Source organism: Sardina pilchardus, chromosome 3 (genome assembly GCF_963854185.1).
Source record: "Sardina pilchardus chromosome 3, fSarPil1.1, whole genome shotgun sequence".
NCBI classification, from domain to species: Eukaryota; Metazoa; Chordata; class Actinopteri; order Clupeiformes; family Clupeidae; genus Sardina; species Sardina pilchardus.
The window spans coordinates 17875127-17896866 of NC_084996.1; the positions used below are offsets into that span (position 1 = coordinate 17875127).

The 21740-nt window shown below is 49.1% G+C and overlaps 2 protein-coding genes across 4 annotated transcripts in view; one reads left to right on the forward strand and one right to left on the reverse strand.

The window, feature by feature from the left end:
• The window catches only part of LOC134075919 (retinoic acid-induced protein 1), a 10953-nt gene extending 7879 nt beyond the window's left edge, over nt 1-3074 (forward strand). The window contains exon 7 of the mRNA XM_062530947.1: nt 1996-3074. Coding sequence (XP_062386931.1) covers nt 1996-1998 — 3 coding nt within the window. The 3' untranslated portion in view covers nt 1999-3074. The remainder of the gene's footprint in view (nt 1-1995) is intronic.
• A 512-nt stretch (nt 3075-3586) lies between these two features.
• On the reverse strand, nt 3587-21252 carry srebf1 (sterol regulatory element binding transcription factor 1). 3 transcript variants are annotated; one of them, XM_062532249.1, is made up of 19 exons: nt 20408-21252; nt 17866-18459; nt 15089-15252; nt 14696-14845; nt 14239-14457; nt 13658-13772; nt 13388-13554; nt 12841-13027; nt 12375-12559; nt 11660-11924; nt 11187-11353; nt 10852-11020; nt 10522-10630; nt 10107-10216; nt 9630-9762; nt 8964-9129; nt 7515-7715; nt 5868-5979; nt 3587-5422 (listed from the first exon to the last, which is right to left on the reverse strand). In XM_062532249.1, exons 1-19 carry the CDS (start codon nt 20511-20513, stop codon nt 5199-5201), a joined length of 3543 nt encoding a protein of 1180 aa, XP_062388233.1. In that variant the 5' UTR covers nt 20514-21252; the 3' UTR covers nt 3587-5198. The 3 variants fall into 3 exon arrangements, with proteins under 3 accessions (XP_062388233.1, XP_062388232.1, XP_062388234.1); XM_062532248.1 differs by having other exon boundaries at nt 13658-13775; XM_062532250.1 differs by lacking the exon at nt 20408-21252 and adding an exon at nt 18770-19468 and having other exon boundaries at nt 13658-13775.
• Nucleotides 21253-21740: the final 488 nt, after the last annotated feature.

Sequence of the window (21740 nt, forward strand, 5' to 3'; positions counted from 1 at the left end):
GAGGGAGAGAGAGAGAGAGAGAGATGCATATATATACACATACACATTCACCAGCACAGTGTAAGGATCCATCCCCAGCCATTCAATAGATGAAAACACAGCACCATATTCCACGATCTGGACATGTATATAATGTTTATATTTACTTCTGTACATAAGCTTACACTAACATCGCTGTGATCAGGTCAGCGAGCTGACGTCAGTTACCAGGTAACCTGCACTGAAAGTGCTACCTAATGAGTCATGTAGGACCTGTGCTCTGCTGATAACGTGCTCTGCTGCCAGCGCCCTCTGCTGGACGTTTGCATGCGCTGCAGCCCGGGGAAGGTCAGTGGGGATATATGGGAGTTGACATTCAGCAGAGAGCAGCATACAGAGGCAGCACAGGCACATTAAAGCAACAGCAGCAACAGCAGCAGCAGCAGAGGCAGCACTCCAGCACGCTAACTGACAGAGATGAGGGGGGGGGGGGAACCTGGCGCCTGATCAAAATACCCCACCCTTATCTGCCTGCTACCCCCACCCCCACCACCACCACCAACACCACCCCCACCCCTCAGTCCTGTGCCTCCACCCGTCCCCCTCCTCTACTCCCACACATGAGAGGAAGGGAGGGAGGGGAACAGAGGCAGCGGCGGCAGCAGCAGCAGCACATCCAGCGGAGGATCTAAAGGCTGTGGGTCTGTGAGATGCCAATTTGCCACCTTAATGAAAGGGGGAGCACTGGGATACCACCCCCGTCCAGGTCTCGGAGGAAATATCATCCCGCTCCGTGGATCTGGCACAGCCATCACATGTCTCTTCGTGTGTGTGTGTGTGTGTGTGGTGCAGTCGTGTGCATGCGTGCGCGTGCATACATACACACATCTATTCACGTGGGAAGGGAGCATGAGATGGGGAAAGAGGGAGAAGAGTAATTGCCAAAGCACCAGGTTTCTCCTCTCTCGACAAACTGGGTCTTAGAGGTGGCGCTGGGAGAGGAGCTGAGACTTAGGAAGGGAGAGGGGGTGAACGAGAGGATGCTTGGATGCGCTCTCTCTCTCTCTCTCTCTCTCTCTCTCTCTCTCTCTTTCTCTTTCTCTCTTTCTTTCTCTCTGTACTTGTGCTTCCTTCCTTCCTTCCTCCCATTCCACCTCCCACCATGAATGCGTAGGAACAAAAAAAAAAAAAAAAAAATGAAGGGGTTGTGCATTGCATCAGGGTGACGGTCGCTGGGAACCAACTCTTGCCAAAGCAGCACAGCAGTCCTGGCAAAGCATAAGACAGGGGGAGAGAGAAAGAGAGAGAGAGAATATGAGAGAGAAAAACAGAGAGGCAGAAGTGAAGAGGGAGGAGAGAGAGATAGAGTCAGAGGGAGGGATAGAGAGAAGCAGCCAGGGAGAAGAACAGAGAGACAGTACAGAGGGACGAGAGAAGAGAGAGACAGAGATAGCGAGATGGAGAGAGGCAGCCAGGGGAAAAACAGAGAGAGAGAGAGTGAGAGAGGGGGGGGGGAGAGAGAGAAGAGAAAAAAGACCCACACTGCACATCACACAGATGCAATTAATGGCTGAGCCTGCTGTGTGTGTCAGTAGAGATGCTTGGCTGGCCAGCTGTATCCTCCTCCCGCTCACTACAGCTCTCTGGACTGAGCACTGACCACACCGCCATTACAGAGCCCACTGGCAAACACACACACACACACACACACACAACACACACACACAGAGAGAGACACACACACAAAGACACACACAACACACACAGACACACACAGACACACACACACAGACACACACACACACACACACACACACACAGACACACACACACACACACACACACACACACACACACACACACACACACAGAGACCTTATGATGGAAAAATCACACAGCAAGAAAATATCTGTTGTTGTTATCACAATCCTAGCACAATAACAAGCCCCATTTCTGATTCTCTGTTCCTGTGTGTTTTGTGTTTCATGTCTCGCTGTGTGCCGTCTCTTTGTGCAGTGAGAGGGAGAGATGCCCCTTTCACCTGCAGCCAGATGAACACCACCTGGTCGGACTTCCATCAGCCCACGCCAACATCCGCCCGGCCCCGCGGCGCCAGAGCCCGCAGGCTGGAGGTGGGGTGGGGTTGGGTGGGGTGTCCACTGGCGTCCGCCCGAGCACAAGAAAAGTACTGCTGTAGCAATACTGACCCGCGACCCCCGACCCTCGATCCCTGGTCCCCCTCCCCCTACTTTCATCCTCCCACGAATACGTCACTCTGTTTTCCTTTAACCACGGGAGCACAGTCAGCTCTCCATAAAGGGAAGTTGGAGAAAGCCTTCGCTTCAAACTGGAGGAGAGGAGAGGAGAGGAGAGGAGAGAAAGGGACTGTTCGAAAGAAGAAAAAAAATCATGAATGTGCCATCCAGCTTTTCTTTCTTTTCTTTTCTTTTCTTTTCTTTCTTGGAATGGATGCTATCTGTGCGGGACACCTGGAGATGGAGCCCTGGCCCGCTGCCCCTGCTGGCGACCAATGGGAGCTCACAGACTCTGCCGTCGTCCAATCACAGCCCACAGACTCTGCTTTCATCCAATCACAGCTCACAGACTGTGCTACTGTCACGTCAGTGTGGTGAAAAAAAAAGTGCTGTCATGCATCATGCACCCACTGGATGGATTTAAATGTTAAGTGTTAAAAAAAAATAATTAAAAAGACAAAAAAATGTACATGGTGTGCTTTGCGGGTCTAAATATTCCGATGATATGAAATAATGATTAAAAAATCTTATTTTAATATAATGCTCTTCCAAGAAGTATTTTGATGTGTGTTTTACAAAAACACAAGATCATTTTTAGCACCATTGCCTATCTTGGGTTCTGTCCGGCTTTGTGTGTGCAAACAAAAAAAAATCTGCTCGACTCATCCGGCTCGGCAGTGGGAGCGCTCATTAGTCCGAACCTCAAAAGCAAGGTGCACCACGGGCCCAAAGCGACCGCTTCTTTTCGTCTCGTTTGAGTTCTGCCCCGCTGTTCATCCTCTCCGTGCGGTCAGATCTTGGGGCTGTCCGCATGCGTGAATGTGGCGTCCAGGCGCTTCGAGTCATGTTCCATCACAGATGTCTGTATGAGATTATAACTGTAATATAATGCAAAATGCCCCCCCCCACCCCCCCGGTTGCCCTCGCCTGCCGCCACACACGAGTCCCATAGCACCTTGACAGGTAAACTCCGTCAGGAGGGTTACCAAGGGATCCAGGTGTGGCCATCACATACCCTGTGCCACTGTTCTTAAGATTCTTAACTACGGTTCATGGTGTATATAATAAGTATTTGACTGTTTAAATGTAAGATGTGATGTACTATTATAATTGTGTATAGTATTTCTTAGAGATGTTTATTTTCTATAAAATGAATATGTTATTGCCTATAAAATGTTATTAAAAACAATTAATTAACATGTCTATTTAGAGTCTCATTTGGGGTACCGGAAAAATGACCTATGACCTTTTGCCTATGGTTAGATTTAGTTACTTAGTTAAACCTTACATGAGACTGTGTTGTAATTATTAGGTAAGGAGGGTCAGATCACACAATGAGTCGACAGTCAATAAATAGTTACAAAAACAGATTTTTATTTACATTCTGAAGAGTAAAATCAGTAGAAGGGGAGGAAATGATATACAGTAAATATTTCCAGTTGACACTCGATCGAAAGAAAAGTTAACGTGAGCTGGTAACGGCCCGGCTACATGAGCTGTCCTGTGAAAACCAACGTCACATGGGCTATCATCTCTTTAGACTTCAACAGGTCTATGAACAAAGCGCTGATTTGGGATACTCATGGTCTGGATACTGCCCTTCCCCCCTCCCCCAATCTCCATGTAAAACAAAACTGTCTTTGGATATATCACGACTCCATGAACAAAATGTACAAATCATGTTATCTGTCCAGTCGGGATAAAAGGGGGCACACTTCCCAGCTACACCCTGACACCTTGCGCGTGGCTAAGGCAGCCCACGGCCTCCTCACGGAGGACGCTACAAAGACACTAACAACGTTTTTTCTTCTCCAACTATAGTGCAAAAAATCTTTTAAATACTCAAATTGGATTCAAATCTTTTCAAAGACATTTCCGCAAGACACCAAACGACCTTTCTCTCGCTCTCAGAAGTAACACTGTCGCGGGTCCAATTCCAGAGCTCCCATCGGTCATAAGAGACTACTGCGAAACACTGATGATCCGAATCCTTTTCTTTTACACAATCTTATAAATACACTTTTAAAATATATACAAAGGAAAAAAAACACAAATTATTCTATTTCTGAATGAGCAAAAACAAAAAGAAACGTAAAGCCTCAACTCGTCATGTTGAAATCATCCTGGCAAAAAAAAAAGTAGTGCAGATGCGCTTCAAGATCAACCTTTACAGAAACGAAATGTTTATCTGTACTTATTGTGCGTCCGCCGCCCTGTTGCTACACAGGTAAACAAACACCAACAAGAAGAAAGAAAGACAGACTGCTTACGTATGTGCATCTAGATCCATATTTTGTCGTGCGGCTATGGAAAAGGAGGGGGGTGGGGGGGGGGGGGGTTGTTCACGCCCCTCCAGAGAGCACTCAACATTCTCAACTCCGGCGTCCGTGTGCCAGTTCAGCCACCGTCATCAACACGCCACCCAGTGGCCAGAGCATGACACTACAGTGCAGCTCTCAGCAGCCCAAAAAAACATCAAAACCAACCCAATTCTGTTTTTCAAGGGAAGCTATAAATATGATTACATAGAAAGTCATATATAAAAATGCAAACGTTTCTTTTTATATGATAATAATAATCATTATTATTACATGGTGATAACATTCTATCTGGAGGTCTTATCAGAGCAGGGGCTGGCGAGTGTGAAAATGTCTGACGGGGTACTGAAGACAAAGAGAAAAGGGCAGGAGACACACCCTCACCTATAGGTTGAACTCATCGCTACAAACAGCAAAGGCCATGTACCCAAATAACGTCAAGAAACAACTGTCACCATGGAACTGTGGGTCTGAGTGTGTGAGAGAGTGTGTGTGTGTGTGTGTGTGTGTACTTGCTCCACTGGTGTGGTGTGTGTGTGTGTTTGTTTATCATACATGGCATTTGTCCAAGTGACTCATGTCTGTGTGAAAGTGTGTATGTGTGTGTGTGTGAGAGAGGGAGGGAGAGGGAGAGTTTTGCGGTGTTTTAGGTGGACGTGACGGTGGTGCCACTGCCCAGTTTGATGATCATCTGCTGGCAGTCGTGGAGGGTGCGCTTGTCCCCGAGCTTCTCCAGGGTGCGGGCGGCGTCGGCCAGCATGCCCACGCGCTGCCCGGGCGCCGACAGGAAGGAGGGCGGCAGATAGCGGCACGCCAGCATCACCGCCTCCGCCTGCTCCCGCTGACCGGGCCTCGTCTCACACTCCTCCTCTGCAGAGCACACGGATGGACAGACACAGAGAGAGAGAGAGAGAGAGAGAGAGAGAGAGAATATGAGCATGTCCATGTACACAGATATGCAGATAAGAAAAAAAAATACAGCACAAAGGAGAGAGAAGGAGTATGGATGCCACACAGCAATGTTATCATAACAGTGTATCTATTTAGACACATCGCACACTCTCTCTCTCTCTCTCTCACACACACTCACACACACACACACACACACACACACACCTCCCTTTCTGATAGAAAAAAGAACACATGCCTCATTGTCTTATAAACACACACACACAACTCACAAACACAAAACCACACACAAACACAAACACAAACAAACCCCCCCACACAGACACACACACACAGACACACACACACACACACACACACACACACACACACACAGACACACAGACACACAGACACACACACACACCTGTCTTGGCTCCAGGAGTGGTGCGGCGGCGCAGGCTGCGGTCCAGGAGCTGGTGTGTGCGCGTGGGGCTCGCCCCGGCCATCAGGCGAGCGGTCGCCTCGTGCAGGAACAACTGCACAGAACAAGAACACACGGAGTGAGAGACAGACGGCACAAGAGGACAAACGAGTGAGCGATCGGTAGAGGGGGGGAAAAATGAGGAGGGGGAGAAAAAAAACGGGGGATGGAGGAAAGAGCAGAAAAAAAAGATGAAGGGAAGGGAAATGAGGGTGAAAGAGAGAGAGAGAGAGAGAGAGAGGAGGAGGGGAAAGCAAAAGAGAACGCAAGGGAGCAGGAGGAACGGGAGCGAGACAAAAAAAGACAAAAGGGAAGAGGAATGAGGGTGGAAGAGAGCAAGAAAAGAAGGAGAGATAAAAGGAAAGTAAGAGGCGAGAGAGAGAGAGAGAGAGAGAGAGATGGATTTTAGCTTGCTGGCAGGCCTCCACAGAGCTCCCACGCTGGCTAATCTTCTCCTTCTCTCTCTCTCTCTCTCTCCCTCTCTCTCTCTCTCTCCCCCCTCTCTCCCTCTCTCCCTCTCTCCCTCCCACCATTTCACTAAGAGCTTTCATCTGCTGCACACCGCTGCTAAAGCCTCACATCCATCATTGATGCAGCCTTCTGCTCATCTGTCTCGCGTGCTCAGCAGAGGATGGGAACAAATGAAATTAGAGGAGAGAAAGAGAGAGAGAGAGAGAAAGAGAAAGAGAAAGAGAAAGAGAGAGAGGGAGACAGAGAGAGAGAGAGAGGGAGACAGAGAGAGAGAGAGAGAAGAAAAAAAAGAAGGAAAATACAGAAAGAAAGAGCAAAAGAAAGAGTGGAACCAGTTGATCTGCACCACTAAAAACACAAGAGAGCGAGAGCGAGTGCGAGGGCTCTCAGGTGATGTGTGGATCAGTGCTGCTGGCGGGTGCCCTGGTGGCTGTGAGGGAAGAGAGGACATATGGTGCGCTTACTGCCAGCACTGCCAGGCCCTACTGTGCGCCAACTCCCACTTACTGCACTGCTGCTGCATGTAGCCCGCTATGGAACACAGCCTGCGTCTGCCTATCTGCCTGCCTCTGCCTGCCTGTATCTGCCTGCCTGCCTGTCTGCGTCTATACAGTATGTCTGCCTGCCTCTGTCTGCCTGTCTGTGTCTGCTTGCCTGCCTGCCTGCCTGTCTGCGTCTATACAGTATGTCTGCCTGCCTCTGTCTGCCTGTCTGTGTCTGCTTGCCTGCCTGCCTGCCTGTCTGCGTCTATACAGTATGTCTGCCTGCCTCTGTCTGCCTGTCTGTGTCTGCTTGCCTGCCTGCCTGCCTCTCTGTGTCTGCCTGCCGCCATTCTCCAGTAGTCTCTATTATCTACAGTCCATGCATTCTTTCTGTGTCCGTGTTAAAATCATTGATTTTATAACCTGTTATGGTTAGCGCTAATCTCACTCTAATGCCAATGTGAGTTTGAGATGGACACAGTAAGAAGACAAGAACACCTCTTCCAAACAAACCGTTTTGGAATCGTGCAGAGCACACAACAGTAGTGGGCTGAAAGTTAAGCGAGCAGGAACAGCGTGTGTCTGTGTGTGTGTGTGTGTGTGTGTGTGTGTGTGTGTGTGTGCGCGGGAGTCTCACCCTGCGCATGGCGGGCCGGAAGGTCTGCGCGAGCTTCCTGAGGGAGCTGAGGTCCTGCTGGAAGCCGTGCAGCTCGGCCGGAGAGGCCTGCGGGGAGGCGGCGCTGGGGGACGCTGGCGCCGGGGCGCTCTGGCTCTGCAGCGCACGCCACACGTTAGTGCGCGTCACCAACAACAGGTCACACAGCAGCAGCTGCACCACCTGAGAGAGAGAGAGAGAGAGAGAGAGAGAGAGAGAGAGAGAGAGAGAGAGAGAGAGAGAGATAGAGATAGAGATAGAGATAGAGATAGAGATAGAGATAGAGATAGAGAGAGAGATAGAGAGAGAGAGAGAGAGACAGAGAGAGAGAGAGGGGAAGGGAGGGAGGATAGATAGTTTAGTACGGAGTTTAGGGCTTTGTTTCTTATTGGGTTTTTTGGGGTTTTTTTTTAAGAATACCCTTCTGAGGGAGGGGGGGGGGTTAATTTATTTTAGTGCTGTTTTATATTGTCTCTTTTTCAAAAATGTTTTTTTAAGGAGTATTACTTCAGTAACCTTTATTGTCTTTTTTTATTTTTCAGTTACGATGACTTCTATTGTACCGCCGCAGCCCTCCGACAAAAGGAATGCTAAGAACATTAAAATTCAGACTAAACCAATTAACCATGAATAATAAAGCACAAGTAAAGCAGCTAAAATTATCACAGTTCTGCGCTTCCACTACAATTAACATCATATGCACAAGTTTAATAGCATCCTGTTGGGGCTCGCAAAAAGAATGAAAATCCCACTGCTCCCCTGCAACATAACACAGACGGAGAGAGCGAGAGACAGAGAGAGAGAGAGAGGGGAAATGAGCATCTGTGTGTGAAATGGATGTGTGTGTGCGCTCAATTGTCTGTGTGAATGTGTGAATGTGAGTCTCTGTGTGTGTCCCAACGAGAGAGCATCCCACTGCTCCTCAGCTACATAACATGGCCAACTGAGGGTGAGGCAGAAAATGTGTAAGTGTGTAAGTAAGTGTGTGTGTGTGTGTGTGTGTGTGTGTGTGTGTGTGTGTGTGTGTGTGTGTGTCCCGTCTGACAGTTGGGGGGCTGCTGTAAAGTGGTCCAACTCTGTGTTGCACTGCAGGAACATTGCACTCAGTGAAGATACATGCAATGCAACTACAATGCACCACAGCTCTGGCCAGGGCCTGTGGCTCCAGCACCTCAGCAGCACACTGACCTCTCCTGCTGCGCAGCGCCTCCCCAAGGCCACTCTGGGCAACTGCACTCCTATCTTATGCAAATACAGTGGCTATCAACATTGCTACACAGGCAGGGGAGTGCTGCTGGGCAAGAGAGTGGTTAATTCTTGGATTGATTGAGTGTGTGTGTGTGTGTGGTGAGAGAGAGAGAGAGAGAGAGAGAGAGAGAGAGAGAGAGAGAGAGAGAGAGATAGAGTGTGTGTGTGTGTGTGTGTCCACACCTTGTCTATGGCGTTGCAGTGGCAGTGGGGCCCGAGGTTGAGGCTGTCTCTCAGCAGGCCGCTGGCTCTCTCGCAGTAGCTCAGGCTCAGCTGGTAGTTCTCAGGTCTGGCCAGCAGGGTGCGCACCGCCCGGAACACGCTCAGGGCTGCCTTGGGCAGCGGGCTCCTGGAGGGACAGGGAGAGGGGAACACGGGACACGGTCACTCTCGGCCGACACTCAGCGGAACCAGCCGGCAGACTCGGCCGATTAAACTTTTACGTCCTCCGCGAATGTGTCCAAACACGTACGCAAGCACACACAAACACACACTCACACCACCACACACACACACATTCGCTAGACGCTGATGAATTTTTCATGAGGTCCCGTTTTTCCATAGTGCCGAGACAGACTGAAATAGCAGCTGGCAGGTGTAGTGGGAGAAGTGAATCCGGGGACCAGATAGATAATTATGCGTAATGTATGATGCTCGTGTCAGAGGATTTTAACGTTGGTAATTTATTATCTCTCTGAGAGTAAGTCACTTCAGTCCGTAGGCTTGAATGAATGCTTTTGAGGACGAGTGCTCGTGGGCACATAATCATATATCTGAGCTCTGACTTGAGCATGTGTGAAGATATGCTGCGTGTGTCTGTGTGTGTGTGTGTGTGTGTGTGTGACTCACTCTGCCGCCTGTAGACTGCGTGGCAGGTGCTCCACGGCTGGGTAGAGTCTCTCGGCAGCTGCGTCGTCTCCCTGCAGCCAGTTGATGAACACGATGGCCACAGATGACCACCACTTGGAGTGTGGGTCACAGCCTGCAAAGATGGACACAAACCACCGTCAAACACAAAAACTCAAACACATATCGATAGATAGATAGATAGACAGACAGACAGACAGACAGACAGACAGACAGACAGACAGACAGACAGACAGACAGACAGACAGACAGACAGACAGACAGACAGACAGACAGATAGATAGATAGATACAATACTTTATTGATCCCGAAGGGAAAATTCAAGATATAAACACTTCCACTAAAGAAAACCACTTATTGTAGTGAGGCTTGCTAGTGGGGGAAAAAGGCTAAACCAAGCAAAAGTCCACACCTTGCTGACAGAGCAATACTAATACACAGTAGGCAGGACCTCCTCACCTGTAACAGTAGCCATGTTGGAGCCGATGGCAAAGCACTGCGTCGTGGCTCCAGCGGCATCTGAAGCGTTGGTCAGCAGCTGCAGGTACTCCAGAGCGTCAGAGTACTCACTGAAGGACACACACACACACACACACACACACACACACACACACACACACACACACACACACACACACACACACACACACACACACACACACACACACACACACACACACACACACACACACACACACACACACACACACACACACACACACACACACACACACACACACACACACACACACACACAGAAAATAGTCAGTTTCAGAGAGGTGAGAGACAACTCAAAGCATCTGTGACCAAAAGCAGAGTGAGGCTAGAAGGGTCATCTCCAGTGTGTGTGTGTGTGTGTGTGTCAGGCACGTACCCCTCTCCCTCGCTGGTGGGCTTCTCCCCGCGGGGCTGAGCCACGCAGTACAGCGCCTTCTCCAGCAGGTGCTCCCGGAAGGCCTGGGTCACCTGGGCCAGTGGGTCCACTACACACACACACACACACACATACAAAGATGGAGAACATTCCAGAAATTCAACAAGTGCTTTAAAACACACTTAAAAAATGCCAAACTATGTTAAGTGCACAAAGAAACATGTAGACAAACTTGTGGTTTGCCTAGTGTTGTGGAGGACGCTGAAGACATGCACGTAATGCAGAATGGGAGGTGGTGGCTGGTGGTAGGTTAAGTAGGGGTGGTCTAACCTGCGTTTCCGGCCTGGCTGTAGAGGCTCTCGCGGGGGGAGCTGCGCACCGTCCAGTCCCCGTCCACGAAGAAGCGGTGGCCCAGGGGGTGGCAGAGCCACTGCATGGCTGGAGGGACACTACCACTGGGGGACAGACACGCCAGCCGGGCACTGCTCAGGAACACTCGCTGAGGGACACAGGGACGAGGAAGAAAGGTGTGAGAGAAGAGTGTGTGTGTGTGTGTGTGTGTGTGTGTGTGTGTGTGTGTGTGTTCACAGTATACACTTTAATATCCAGGCCTACAGACCCCAGGCTAGTAGTAGTAGTAGGGTAGTTAGGTTTGAGCAACTTACTGAGGTGAAGTGAAGGATCCTGGGAAGGCTGGCCTTGACGCGCAGGGCGGCGGACACGTAGATCTCGGCCAGCGTGGCCACGGGCAGGCAGTCTCCGGCACATTCCGCCAGGTTGACCGCGCTCAGGGCCATGTGGATGGCCTCGAGGTGGCTGCCGCACAGTTTACCTGTAGAGGTGCAGGAAGTAGTTAGCATAAGCATCTGACCTTTGACCTCTGGCTGCCATTCATTCCAACATGTGCCACACACTTAGATATCTAACACCCAAACAACACACTGGCACAGATACAAATCAGGACATGATCTTCCCCGGACATAAAGTAACATAGCATTTCTGTTTCATTTAATGTTTTATATAGTCCACAATGGACAGTGTCAAGCTTCTTTACAAAACACACAGGCGCGCCTGCACACACACACACACACACACACACACACAAAAGTAGAGCACGGTCAGCCCCCCCCCCACTCACCGGTCATGTGCAGCTGGTGCAGGCGGTGGTAGACCAGGGCGGCGTCGCGGCTGCTCTTGCGCGCGTCCTCCTGCAGGGGGCGGTCGTGGCGCAGGCGTCCCCCGGCCTTCCCGGCCAGCCAGCGGCCCACCCACAGACGCTGCAGGCACAGCCTCAGGCCGGCCCACAGCGCCGCGCACACCTGGTCCAGCTGAGAGATGGGCAGCGGGCGGCCCAGCGCCTTCAGGCACGTCCACAGGTTCTGGGAGGCCTGCGCAAAGTCACCCTGCAAGGAACAGGAGAGAGAGAGGGAGGAAAAGATTATTAGACATATATAGACAAGATTATTAATCATTTCCTGAACTATTTTCTAATGAGAGAATATAGATCAATACAGATACATACTAAATACATGACACATGTAGGTATAGTCTATATGTACTGAAACAAACCATGTTCTAGATACACAGAGAATATAATAACATTTCTGTGCTGCTCTTACTTTGGTATTCAATTGATAAATGCATTCAAATGATCTGATTGCTGAATAAAACACTACATTGTGATATTGACTGATATTCAACAGAGGCTATGATCCAAAGCACCACAGACTGGCATTCCCGGCCCGGGCTCATGAATCAAACCCCAATTGACCGATTGTCAGTGATTGTCGGTGACGCTAACCACTGCTCCACCGCCATGGCCTGACTCCAGGTCAGTGCGTGCTCTCACTCACCCGAGCGAGGTCCAGGTCGGCCTGCTTGCGGTGTCTCCAGAAGAGCACGGAGGAGCCGGAGTGGGGTCGGGTGACCGGCTCTCCGTACACCAGCAGCCGCACCAGCACCCCCACCACCAGCACCCCGTTCAGCATCCACACCAGCATGGTGGGCAGCATCCAGTCCAGCCAGCCCTGCGACTCCGCTGTGGAGCAGCACCAACTCAATTCAATTTCAATTTATTTATAGTGCAATACCACCATTGGCAATGGTCTCAAAGCACTTTGATACATATGAATAAAATGACATAGTAATGATAAAAAAATAAAAAATAAAATAAAAGCCTCTAATGAAGACTGCATTGAACTATTTCAGTGTCTTTTTTTTTCGTGGCAGACAAAAGCAAAAGGACATGAAGACATGACGGTGGCCTCATCTGAAGGAGTGTGTGTGTGTGTGTGCGTGAGAGGAGTGTTGGCGTCCTACCTGCACTGTCCGCGCCCAGAATGTTCCTGCCCGCGCCGTGGCCGCCAGCCGCAGCGGAGGAGCTGAGATCGGCCCCACACAGCAGCGCGGAGAGCGGGTTGAAGGAGACGAAGAGGAAGGTGAAGACACACAGGGCCATGCGGGCACGGTCCAGCATCCCCACACTGCCCGACCCAGCACGCTCCATCTGAGAGACAGAGAGAGAGAGAGAGAGAGAGAGAGAGAGAGAGAGAGAGAGAGGGAGAGAGAGAGAGAAAAGGGGAGAAAATGAACATAAAAAGAGAATATTAAGATTAATATTTTATGTAAACAACTTGACATTAGAGTGAGCAAGTGTATTCTATGTCATTTAATATGTGCTGTACAACCGCAAATGCAATTTTCCACTCAAATGAAAAAAAAAAAAAAGCTTTCAATGAGAGCCAATAACAACATGATTAGACCCTCTTGTTATGCAGCCATGTTAAACGAGCGGTAGAGTAGAGACCCACAGCTCCTCCCACTCCCCACCCCCAACACCCTGCACCTGCCCCGGCCCTCAGCCCACCTTGCTGTCCTCCACCATGGGGGAGTCGGGCTCCGAGTCGCTGCTGGAGTGGGGGAAGGGGCTGTTGTCGGGCGAGCCGCCCTCGGAGGGCGGAGGAGTGGGCAGCTCGTTCTTGACCTCCACCTTCGGGCCGTCCACCTCCATGGCCACGAGGTCCTTCAGCGACTCTGCAGCAGGAGAAAGAGGACGAAGAGGAGACGGTGAATGGGAGGAGAGACATCGGCAGAGGAATATGGAGCCAGGAGGGGGTGACCACAACGTGGGCCTTACTGTTCTTCTGGGTGGCCATCTTGAAAGCCATGTTCTCCTGCTTGAGCTTCTGGTTGGACTGCTGCAGGTAGCGGATGTAGTCGATGGCCTTGCGCAGCACTGCGGACTTATTGAGCTGCTGAGAGGACACAAACATCAAGGTTCTGCGCAGATTCTCATAACTCGCACGGCGAACCCAAAGTCACATGCTCTGCCTCCCAATCACGTATTACCAAAACCACTAAGTGGCTGACTCGTAAACAACCTCCACAAAGCAAGGTTTCAGGTCCTCATCATTATATTACCAAACAGTTTGACCTCAAGTTCAAACATCAACAAGAGAAGTGGAGAGAGCTTTAAAAAGAAAAGGCTTCTAGACTGTTCTTACAAAACAGGAACTGAAAGGGTATTTGAAATAGTATTGTCAACATCTAGCCAATGAATAGGTTAACACTTACAGAAATAAAATCAGTTGTGGAATCACTTGTATTCCTGGTATCCTGACCTCAACCATTATCTTGACCATGTTATGTGATAACATAATGATAACAAGATAAGGCGTAATAATATGATGATAACAATAAGAGAGAGGCATATCCAACCTTGGCCTCGGTCCCAGCGACCAGGTCTTTGAGCTCGAGGATCTTGTCGTTGATGGAGGAGCGGTATCGCTTCTCTATGGCGTTGTGCGCCGTGCGCTTCTCGCCCTTGTGCGGCACACAGCCGGGCTTGCCGCTGATGGCGATGCGGTTGATGGGCAGCTTCTCCGTGTCCACGACGAGCGGGACCGTGGTGAGGATGGTGCCTCCGCTCATCAGGGCCTGAGAGAGCGGTCAGTGGAGGAGTGGACGAGAAGAGAGGACATGACAAGTGTTACCACACCACAGACTATTTACATCCCAGTGTGGGTGTGTGGTGAGGTGTGGTGTATGTGTGTGTGTGTGTGTGTGTGTGTGTGTGTGTGTGTGTGTGTGTGTGTGTGTATGTGTGTGTGCGTGTGTGTGTGTGTATGTCTGGGGTGTTTGTGTGTGTGTGTGTGGGGTGTGTGTGTGTGTGTACCTGCAGTGAAGTGCTCTGGATTGGCGAGGTGGTGGAGGTGAGGGTGGTGCAGGGTGTGGCCACGGTGGTCACCATGGTGCCGGAGGAGTCTGGCTTGAGGGTGGTGAGCAGCAGAGACTCGGCCTTGATGAACTGGGGCTGCAGCAGCACCTGCACAGGACACACAGACTTCAGTGAGCCCGGCGTGTACACACACACACACACAATCAGAAAACACTCACTCTATTACATTAACACACATAACAGCAATCATTCAACACACAGAGACACATGTGCACACACACACAAACTTAATCAGAAAACACTCACTCCATTACATCAACACACAGACACACATAAGTGCACACACACAGACACACACACACACACACACACACACACACGTGTACTCACAGGGACCTGCTGCACGTGTTGGGAGATGGTCTGCGTGGGTGTGCTGGAGGCGGTGGTGAACATGGGGGAGCTCTGCACGTGGGCCTGGAAGGTCACTGACTGGACGCTCTGGGACGAGGTGGGCAGGCCAGTAGCCATCTGCGCTGGGCTGCCCTGGTTCACCGCTGGACAGGAGCAGGACAAAGCCACAGACACAACACGGTCAGCCAGGGACCTCCGACCAGCACATGACCCAACTCTCACTAACCCACTGACAACAACTGACGCATTCTAGAAACCAAAGGCTAGCATCATGCCTCAGGTACACAGGTCATAGGTCATCACCTAGAGCTATTCAGATGACAACAACATTACATTTCAAAACAAACACACAGAAGAGCTGAGCTTGGTCTATGACTAAAACGCACTGTAGGCAATCACAGTGTCATTATTTTGGCTGCGTGCCCCACACCTGAACTAATCGCCGTGTCGCTATGGCAACAAGGCAGGGCGCATTCTCTCAGTCGTGTTTATGACTCGGCGGCGAGGCGACCTTTGACCCTATCACCACTGTTGTGCCGCTCAGATAGCGTGGAGTGTGTGACACGGTCATTGGGTGAGGAGGGCGTGGTGAGGGCCAGTGGGTCTGCGGGCCTCGGGCGCTAACACAATCACAGTTGCCATAGTAACATGGCAATTAGTTCAGGTGTAGGACACGCAACCAAAATAATGACACTGTGATTGCCTACAGTGCATTTTAGTCATAGACCAAGCTCAGCTCTTCTCTGTGTGTTTGTTTTGAAATATCATGTTATTATGATATTTGACTGTATATCACACAAATGAGGCACATTCTTTCACAGTCGTGTTTATGACTCGGCAGCGAGCCGACCTTTGACCCAATCACCACTGTTGTGCCGCTCAGATAGTGTGGAGTGTGTGTGACACGGTCATCAGGTGAGGAGGGTGTGGCGAGGGCCGGTGTGTGTCTGTGTTGCGGGCCTCAGGGATCGAACATAAACACTGCACATCACACACACATTAGCAGCACACTCTGGACTCTGACCCCACCTTCCAATCTCCGCCGCCACACGGCTCTCCCGCTCTTGCATAAGCGCCGCTGATGTCACCACTACGCGCTGAGTCACCGTTGCCACATCACAACACCACAGGTGATGTCGGGGTCACGTACAGACACACACGTATATATACTGTATATCCGCACAGCCTATAGGTAAAACGGGTCATGTGACTCCGCTGCCGTCTGCACATTGGTGGCGCGATGTCATCCAACTCTGCTAAGCTGTCAGGCCACAGCGCGGTGATGGCGTGATGAGGCCCAACTCAGGTGACTAAGCTCGCTAAAGGCTCTTAATGAGACACTGGAGGTGGCCCAGCTAGTGGCATGAGTCTCACTCAGAGCCTCCACTCACAGCACAACAGCAGACGCGCACCTAAAGCCCAATTCACACCAAAGATTCCCGACGCGACGAGACTGAGTTGCAGCGGTGTGAATTAGAAGTTGCACGTAGTTGCAAACAGTCGCAAGCCGTCGCAGAGCATTAAACACGTTGAGTCGCAGTCGCAAGATTTTAGAACGTCGCGGCTCGTCTCGTCGGGACGCTTTGGTCTGAACCCTACTTAAGACATAACCGTGGGGGAGACGCTCGGAAAAACTCCACGCTACATCAACAATGTCAAGAGGGAGAGTTGTCAATCAGACATACTCTGTCATCCCACCTCTCCACGTTTCCTCTTCAGCCATTTTGGCCTCAAACATTTGGGAGAGAACTCTAACTTTCCAAAAGCCAGCAGCATCAGCTCATTCGCTTGACTACCGCTGCAATGTCCCATCACAACGACACAGCCATCAAACTCGTCCGGGCATATTTCAGTCAGGGCAGTTGGAATGCGCCAGACAACTTATGTAAAGAACACATTAACATTCAGGAAAGTGCATGACATTCCAAAAAAAAAGGAGGGATTGAAACTTTACTAATGGAGGCTAAAAATCACAATCTGCTTGAGATTGGGGTCAAGCTCATTTCAGCCAAATTTAAAGCTGCAATGTCCGAAAGGCCACTGAAATACATTACAGGCCAAGGCCGTTAATTCATAAATGAACTTCCTCAAATCACCATGGAGGATGATTAGGGGATTTTAATGTGCATATAATACTGGCTAAATTGTTCAGGTCAGCCCTGAAGTGAGAAGCAATTATCTGGGGGAAAACATCTGATCTGACGACCAGCTCCACTATATAATCCATGTTACTTACAATACATTGGAGACACACTAATGTAGTGCTTCCATTAACTCATTTGTGGGACTTGACTTTTTCTGTCAACACTTGCTGCCTTCAGTGTCTTGATTGACACTGCCACATTGCAAAACTAGAGCGGTAATGCACAGAGAGTTCAACTGGGTATATTTCGAGCTTTTCTTTTCATCTTAAACCTGATTGAGTCGCTCTCTTCTTGCCAGGCTTGTCCATCCAGCACACATCCAGATGAATGCTGAGCCAAGGCTCTGGCACCCTCCTTCTCCCCCGCTAATGACTGGCAACAGAGGCTCTCATCCAGCTTCTCAAATGAGGGGAACAGGAAGCCATGGCATTCTCCTCTTTCAGATAAACATCACTTTCCAGCCAAATCACTCGAGCCCTGCACCCTTCTTTTTTTGTAATTAGGCTGAGTTACAGGAATATACCAGAAACCCCCCAACCAACCCAACCAACCCAACCAACCCAAACCGACACAACCCAACTCAACCCCTGCCCTTCACGGCCTCCTCCTCACCTTGGTATGCAGCCTGGCTAGTGTAGATCAGCTGCTGCTGCTGCTGCTGCTGTTGTTGTGGTTGTTGTTGTTGTTGTTGTTGTTGTGGTTGCTGTGGTTGTTGTAGTTGTGGCTGGGGGGTTGAGGGAGAACTGAAGAGGGGTTGGGTGTTGGGGGGACTGTAGGCCGTCGTCTTCCCCACGAGCAAGGGGCCTGGAGCGGACACCGGTGCCAGCGCGCTGGCAGGCTGGATCTGGAGGGTTGCCGTCTGCATGGGGCGCACAGCTGCCGGGGCAGGAGCCGGGGCAGGTGCCGGGGCCACCTGGGCCAGAGGGGACTGCTGGAAGGTGGGCGGCTGGAAGAGCTTATCTGGGGAGGCGGAGCTGCGCGAGATGGGGGGCCCGAGCAGGGCGTCCAGGTGGGGGCTACTGCTCAGGATGGAGGAGGTGGTGGACGAGGAGGGGACCACGGACGAGGAGGCGGGGGCCGACAGAGTGGTGCTGGTGAGGGACAGTGCTGGTGGGTCCGGGGCGAGGGGGGGCCCCGAGCCAAACTGCGGGTGGTCGAACAGGCTGCCAAACTCCATGTCCTGGTTATTGATGAGCTGAAGCATATCTAGAATAGAAGATTAGAGGTGGTCTTAGTGCACAACGAGGTCATAAACTCTTAAAAGTCCTACACAAATGAGGTGCTTAAATGAAATAGCTATATGAAGACAAATGAAGTCTATGACTGTTGGGACCTGGTCAGTATTTAACACACAACACAGCTAGAAGCACTGGGTACAGCTGTCTGTGTGTTGTTTTACAAAAGACCACATACAGCAAATTCAACACCAACAGTATACATGAAATTTATACACTGTAGTAATGATGACATGACATGGGGTATTGATGTCTTAAATACACCCCAGGAGAATTCATACCTTAGTGTGCTTTACACTAAACAGGTAGGAAGCATGGCATGCTGCTCCCCTGAGAACTGTTGAGCAGCAATGTGAGTCTCATGGTTTAACTCAGAGAAATTACCTCTTATGACCATGGTGACTAGTGGCCTACTCTCTGGTAACAGACATTTTTACGGACAGCATTCATGTAATAAGCCAGCCACCAGACACATTCATTACTACAAACTGAGTGTCTTAGAAAAATGTAAATGGAACGTTCGGACAAATGCCAATACAGCACTGAATAAGCCCATCTGTGGAACAAAATAACTGGTCAGAAATGTTTTGACATTTGGATACAATCCTGACAACTGATGAGCATGATCTGATGTAGATGCCTACTGGAAAGATGATGTACGATGGAAGAAGTTACATTATTGTGTGTACTATTACTTTGAGGCAAAAGAGAGCAATATGACTATGACCTCGACCTTGTCTACTTCCACTGTATTAAAAAGGGACAGGATTTTCACTGTAACTGCAAATGATGCATCACAAAACATTGTCTGTTTTCTATTCTGATCATCATTACTTGGTGATATACAGTCAAATATTAAACGCCAATAATTACTTTCTTTTTCGTAACCATATTTCAAGCTACCTCCTAATGGAAAGATAAAAACTATTCGGGGAAATAGACTATTCGTGCCGAAACATGGCAACCGGGAATTTGTAAACCAGTGTTTTGTATGAGGTGATCGCTCTCGACCAATGAGAGGCGACTATGGCGCCTTGCTATGCGGACCAGCCCCTAAGAAAAGGGAGGTGGGAAGCGCGCGTTAACAGCTCAAGCAGACGAGGTTACTATCGGCCACTGGCGTCGTACTCAGCGCGAGGTTACTCGCGGTCACACTACAGTAGGCCACACAGAGAACTCAATGCAGAATTCAACGTGTTGTTACCCACTAAAATACTACTTTTATGACATACACAGGAGATCGTTTATATAGTTAGGATGTACTACATTTACAGTATGCACATGTATTATTTACCAAATATATTGTGATGAACCCAAAAATAATTACCTATACAAGTTGAAGGGGGCGGGGCAGTGTCAAAATCACAACTCCGAGACATTCATGAACGATAAATGAATCATACAAAACAGTTACCTACCGTATGCAACTCATAACGTTAGATACAGTGGCAATTCGTGAGGAAAAAATGTAACTGACTTACTTTACCATGCTAACTGTAATATCTAACTTTCCTGGTGTTGATCGTCATGAGACCAAAACCAGTCCAGTTAACTAGCTACATAATGAGAGGAAGAGTCCCACAGACTGTATCACTGTATGGAGAAGTACATGTAAAGTCACATGTAGATCCTGACAGTCTATGAATGTTACCTTGGTGTTGTGTTACTCCCTTTAAACCTCGAGTTCAGATACATTCAGACGATCCAAGTCAGTCAACACAAAAGTCGGCATAGTTGCTGACTTGCCAGCAAATAATAGCTATTTTATGGTAGTTGCCAGATTAAACTATTTAGATTGCTTTCTTTTGGCATGCATAATCACGCTAACACTCTGACATTCGTATAACAAGACTGCTAGCTAGCAAAGTAGCTTCCAACTTTTCAAAAGATGGGCTGTCAAAGAAAATCTAGTTACATACCATCAATATCGTTCAGAAGAGCTGTGTCAATATCACTGGGATCATTCAGTGATATACTTGGATCCAAATGATCCAGCGAGGGATCGTCAAACGACAGGTTATTCATTTTCACAGTTCCAAAACAGCGTTAGCCAACAAGCTGACTCAGTCACAAATCCAAGGTTTATGCCATACAATAATCCACGTAACGTTACTGCGATTAAAAGTTATGCTGACATTTCGAAAAACATGCTAAGACGTCCTATAACGTGTTAAAGAAAAACATGGGTGACATCCAACTTGTTGTTGATCTGTCAACTATCTGTCCTTTACCATCTTCATTCCTGCTAGCTATCACACAAGGGAAACTTGTCTAAACAGAGAGTTGAAAGAGTGCACTAGCATGATTACGCGCGGGGGCCAGGCAAACCCAGGAGGCCTGCGAAATCGGTGACGGACATCGGTATTAACCAATCAACGTGCACTTCACGCTGCAGATGCTTCCGATACGAGGATGGACTGAAAACACAGCGACATGCTAGGCTAGACAAAGGGCTTTTTCGGTGTCTTATGTATTACATGTTAATGATTACATATTCTCCTCTACAGTCATTTAGAACTTTGCAACGCATGGTGAATGCACCAGTTAACACTGCGCACGTTTGTTAGTTTCGGCCTGCTGAGTAGTGATCTCATGTATTTCGTGTTGTGAGATATTACGGTTGTGTTGTCAGGCAAATTATTGGCGAATTGAGTAATACGAATTATGTTCATAATTGTAATTTTGGATGACAACTAAAACACGCTTTGTAATTTCAATGCGATAGTTTGTTTACAAAGTTTTTGGTTTCTCCCCAAAACGTGGTAAAGCCTATGGGTAAAGCCCAGTGTGGGCTTGTCTTCAGGATCCAATCACGGATAGGCAGGGGGAGGGACTATTTATTAAAGTTTGTCTGACTTGCAAAGGTGACTCCGCCCGTAGAACCAGAGGAACTAACCAATGAAAACTGCGAAACAGTGTGGGGTGATGTGACATCACAAATGTGACTCCCGTGATTACATCATTTATATCTCCTAGAATAATAAACGTATTTATTTTAAAGGGATTTAAAGGGGATTCTCTTAACTGCTAAGAGTGAGGTAGCGTACACTGTAAACAAATGTCTATTGCAGCAGCAAATTCTAACCGAAGACTACTGTGACCAGTATTGTGATATAGGCCTACTTCATGATTTCCTCATTAAACATGAGAGAGACCTTGCGATCAAGATAAAAAAAAAAACGAGGGTGAAGTGGGTCAATGGCCGAGAGTAGCCCAGCAGAGAACACTGCGGCTGCCGATGAAATACAGTAG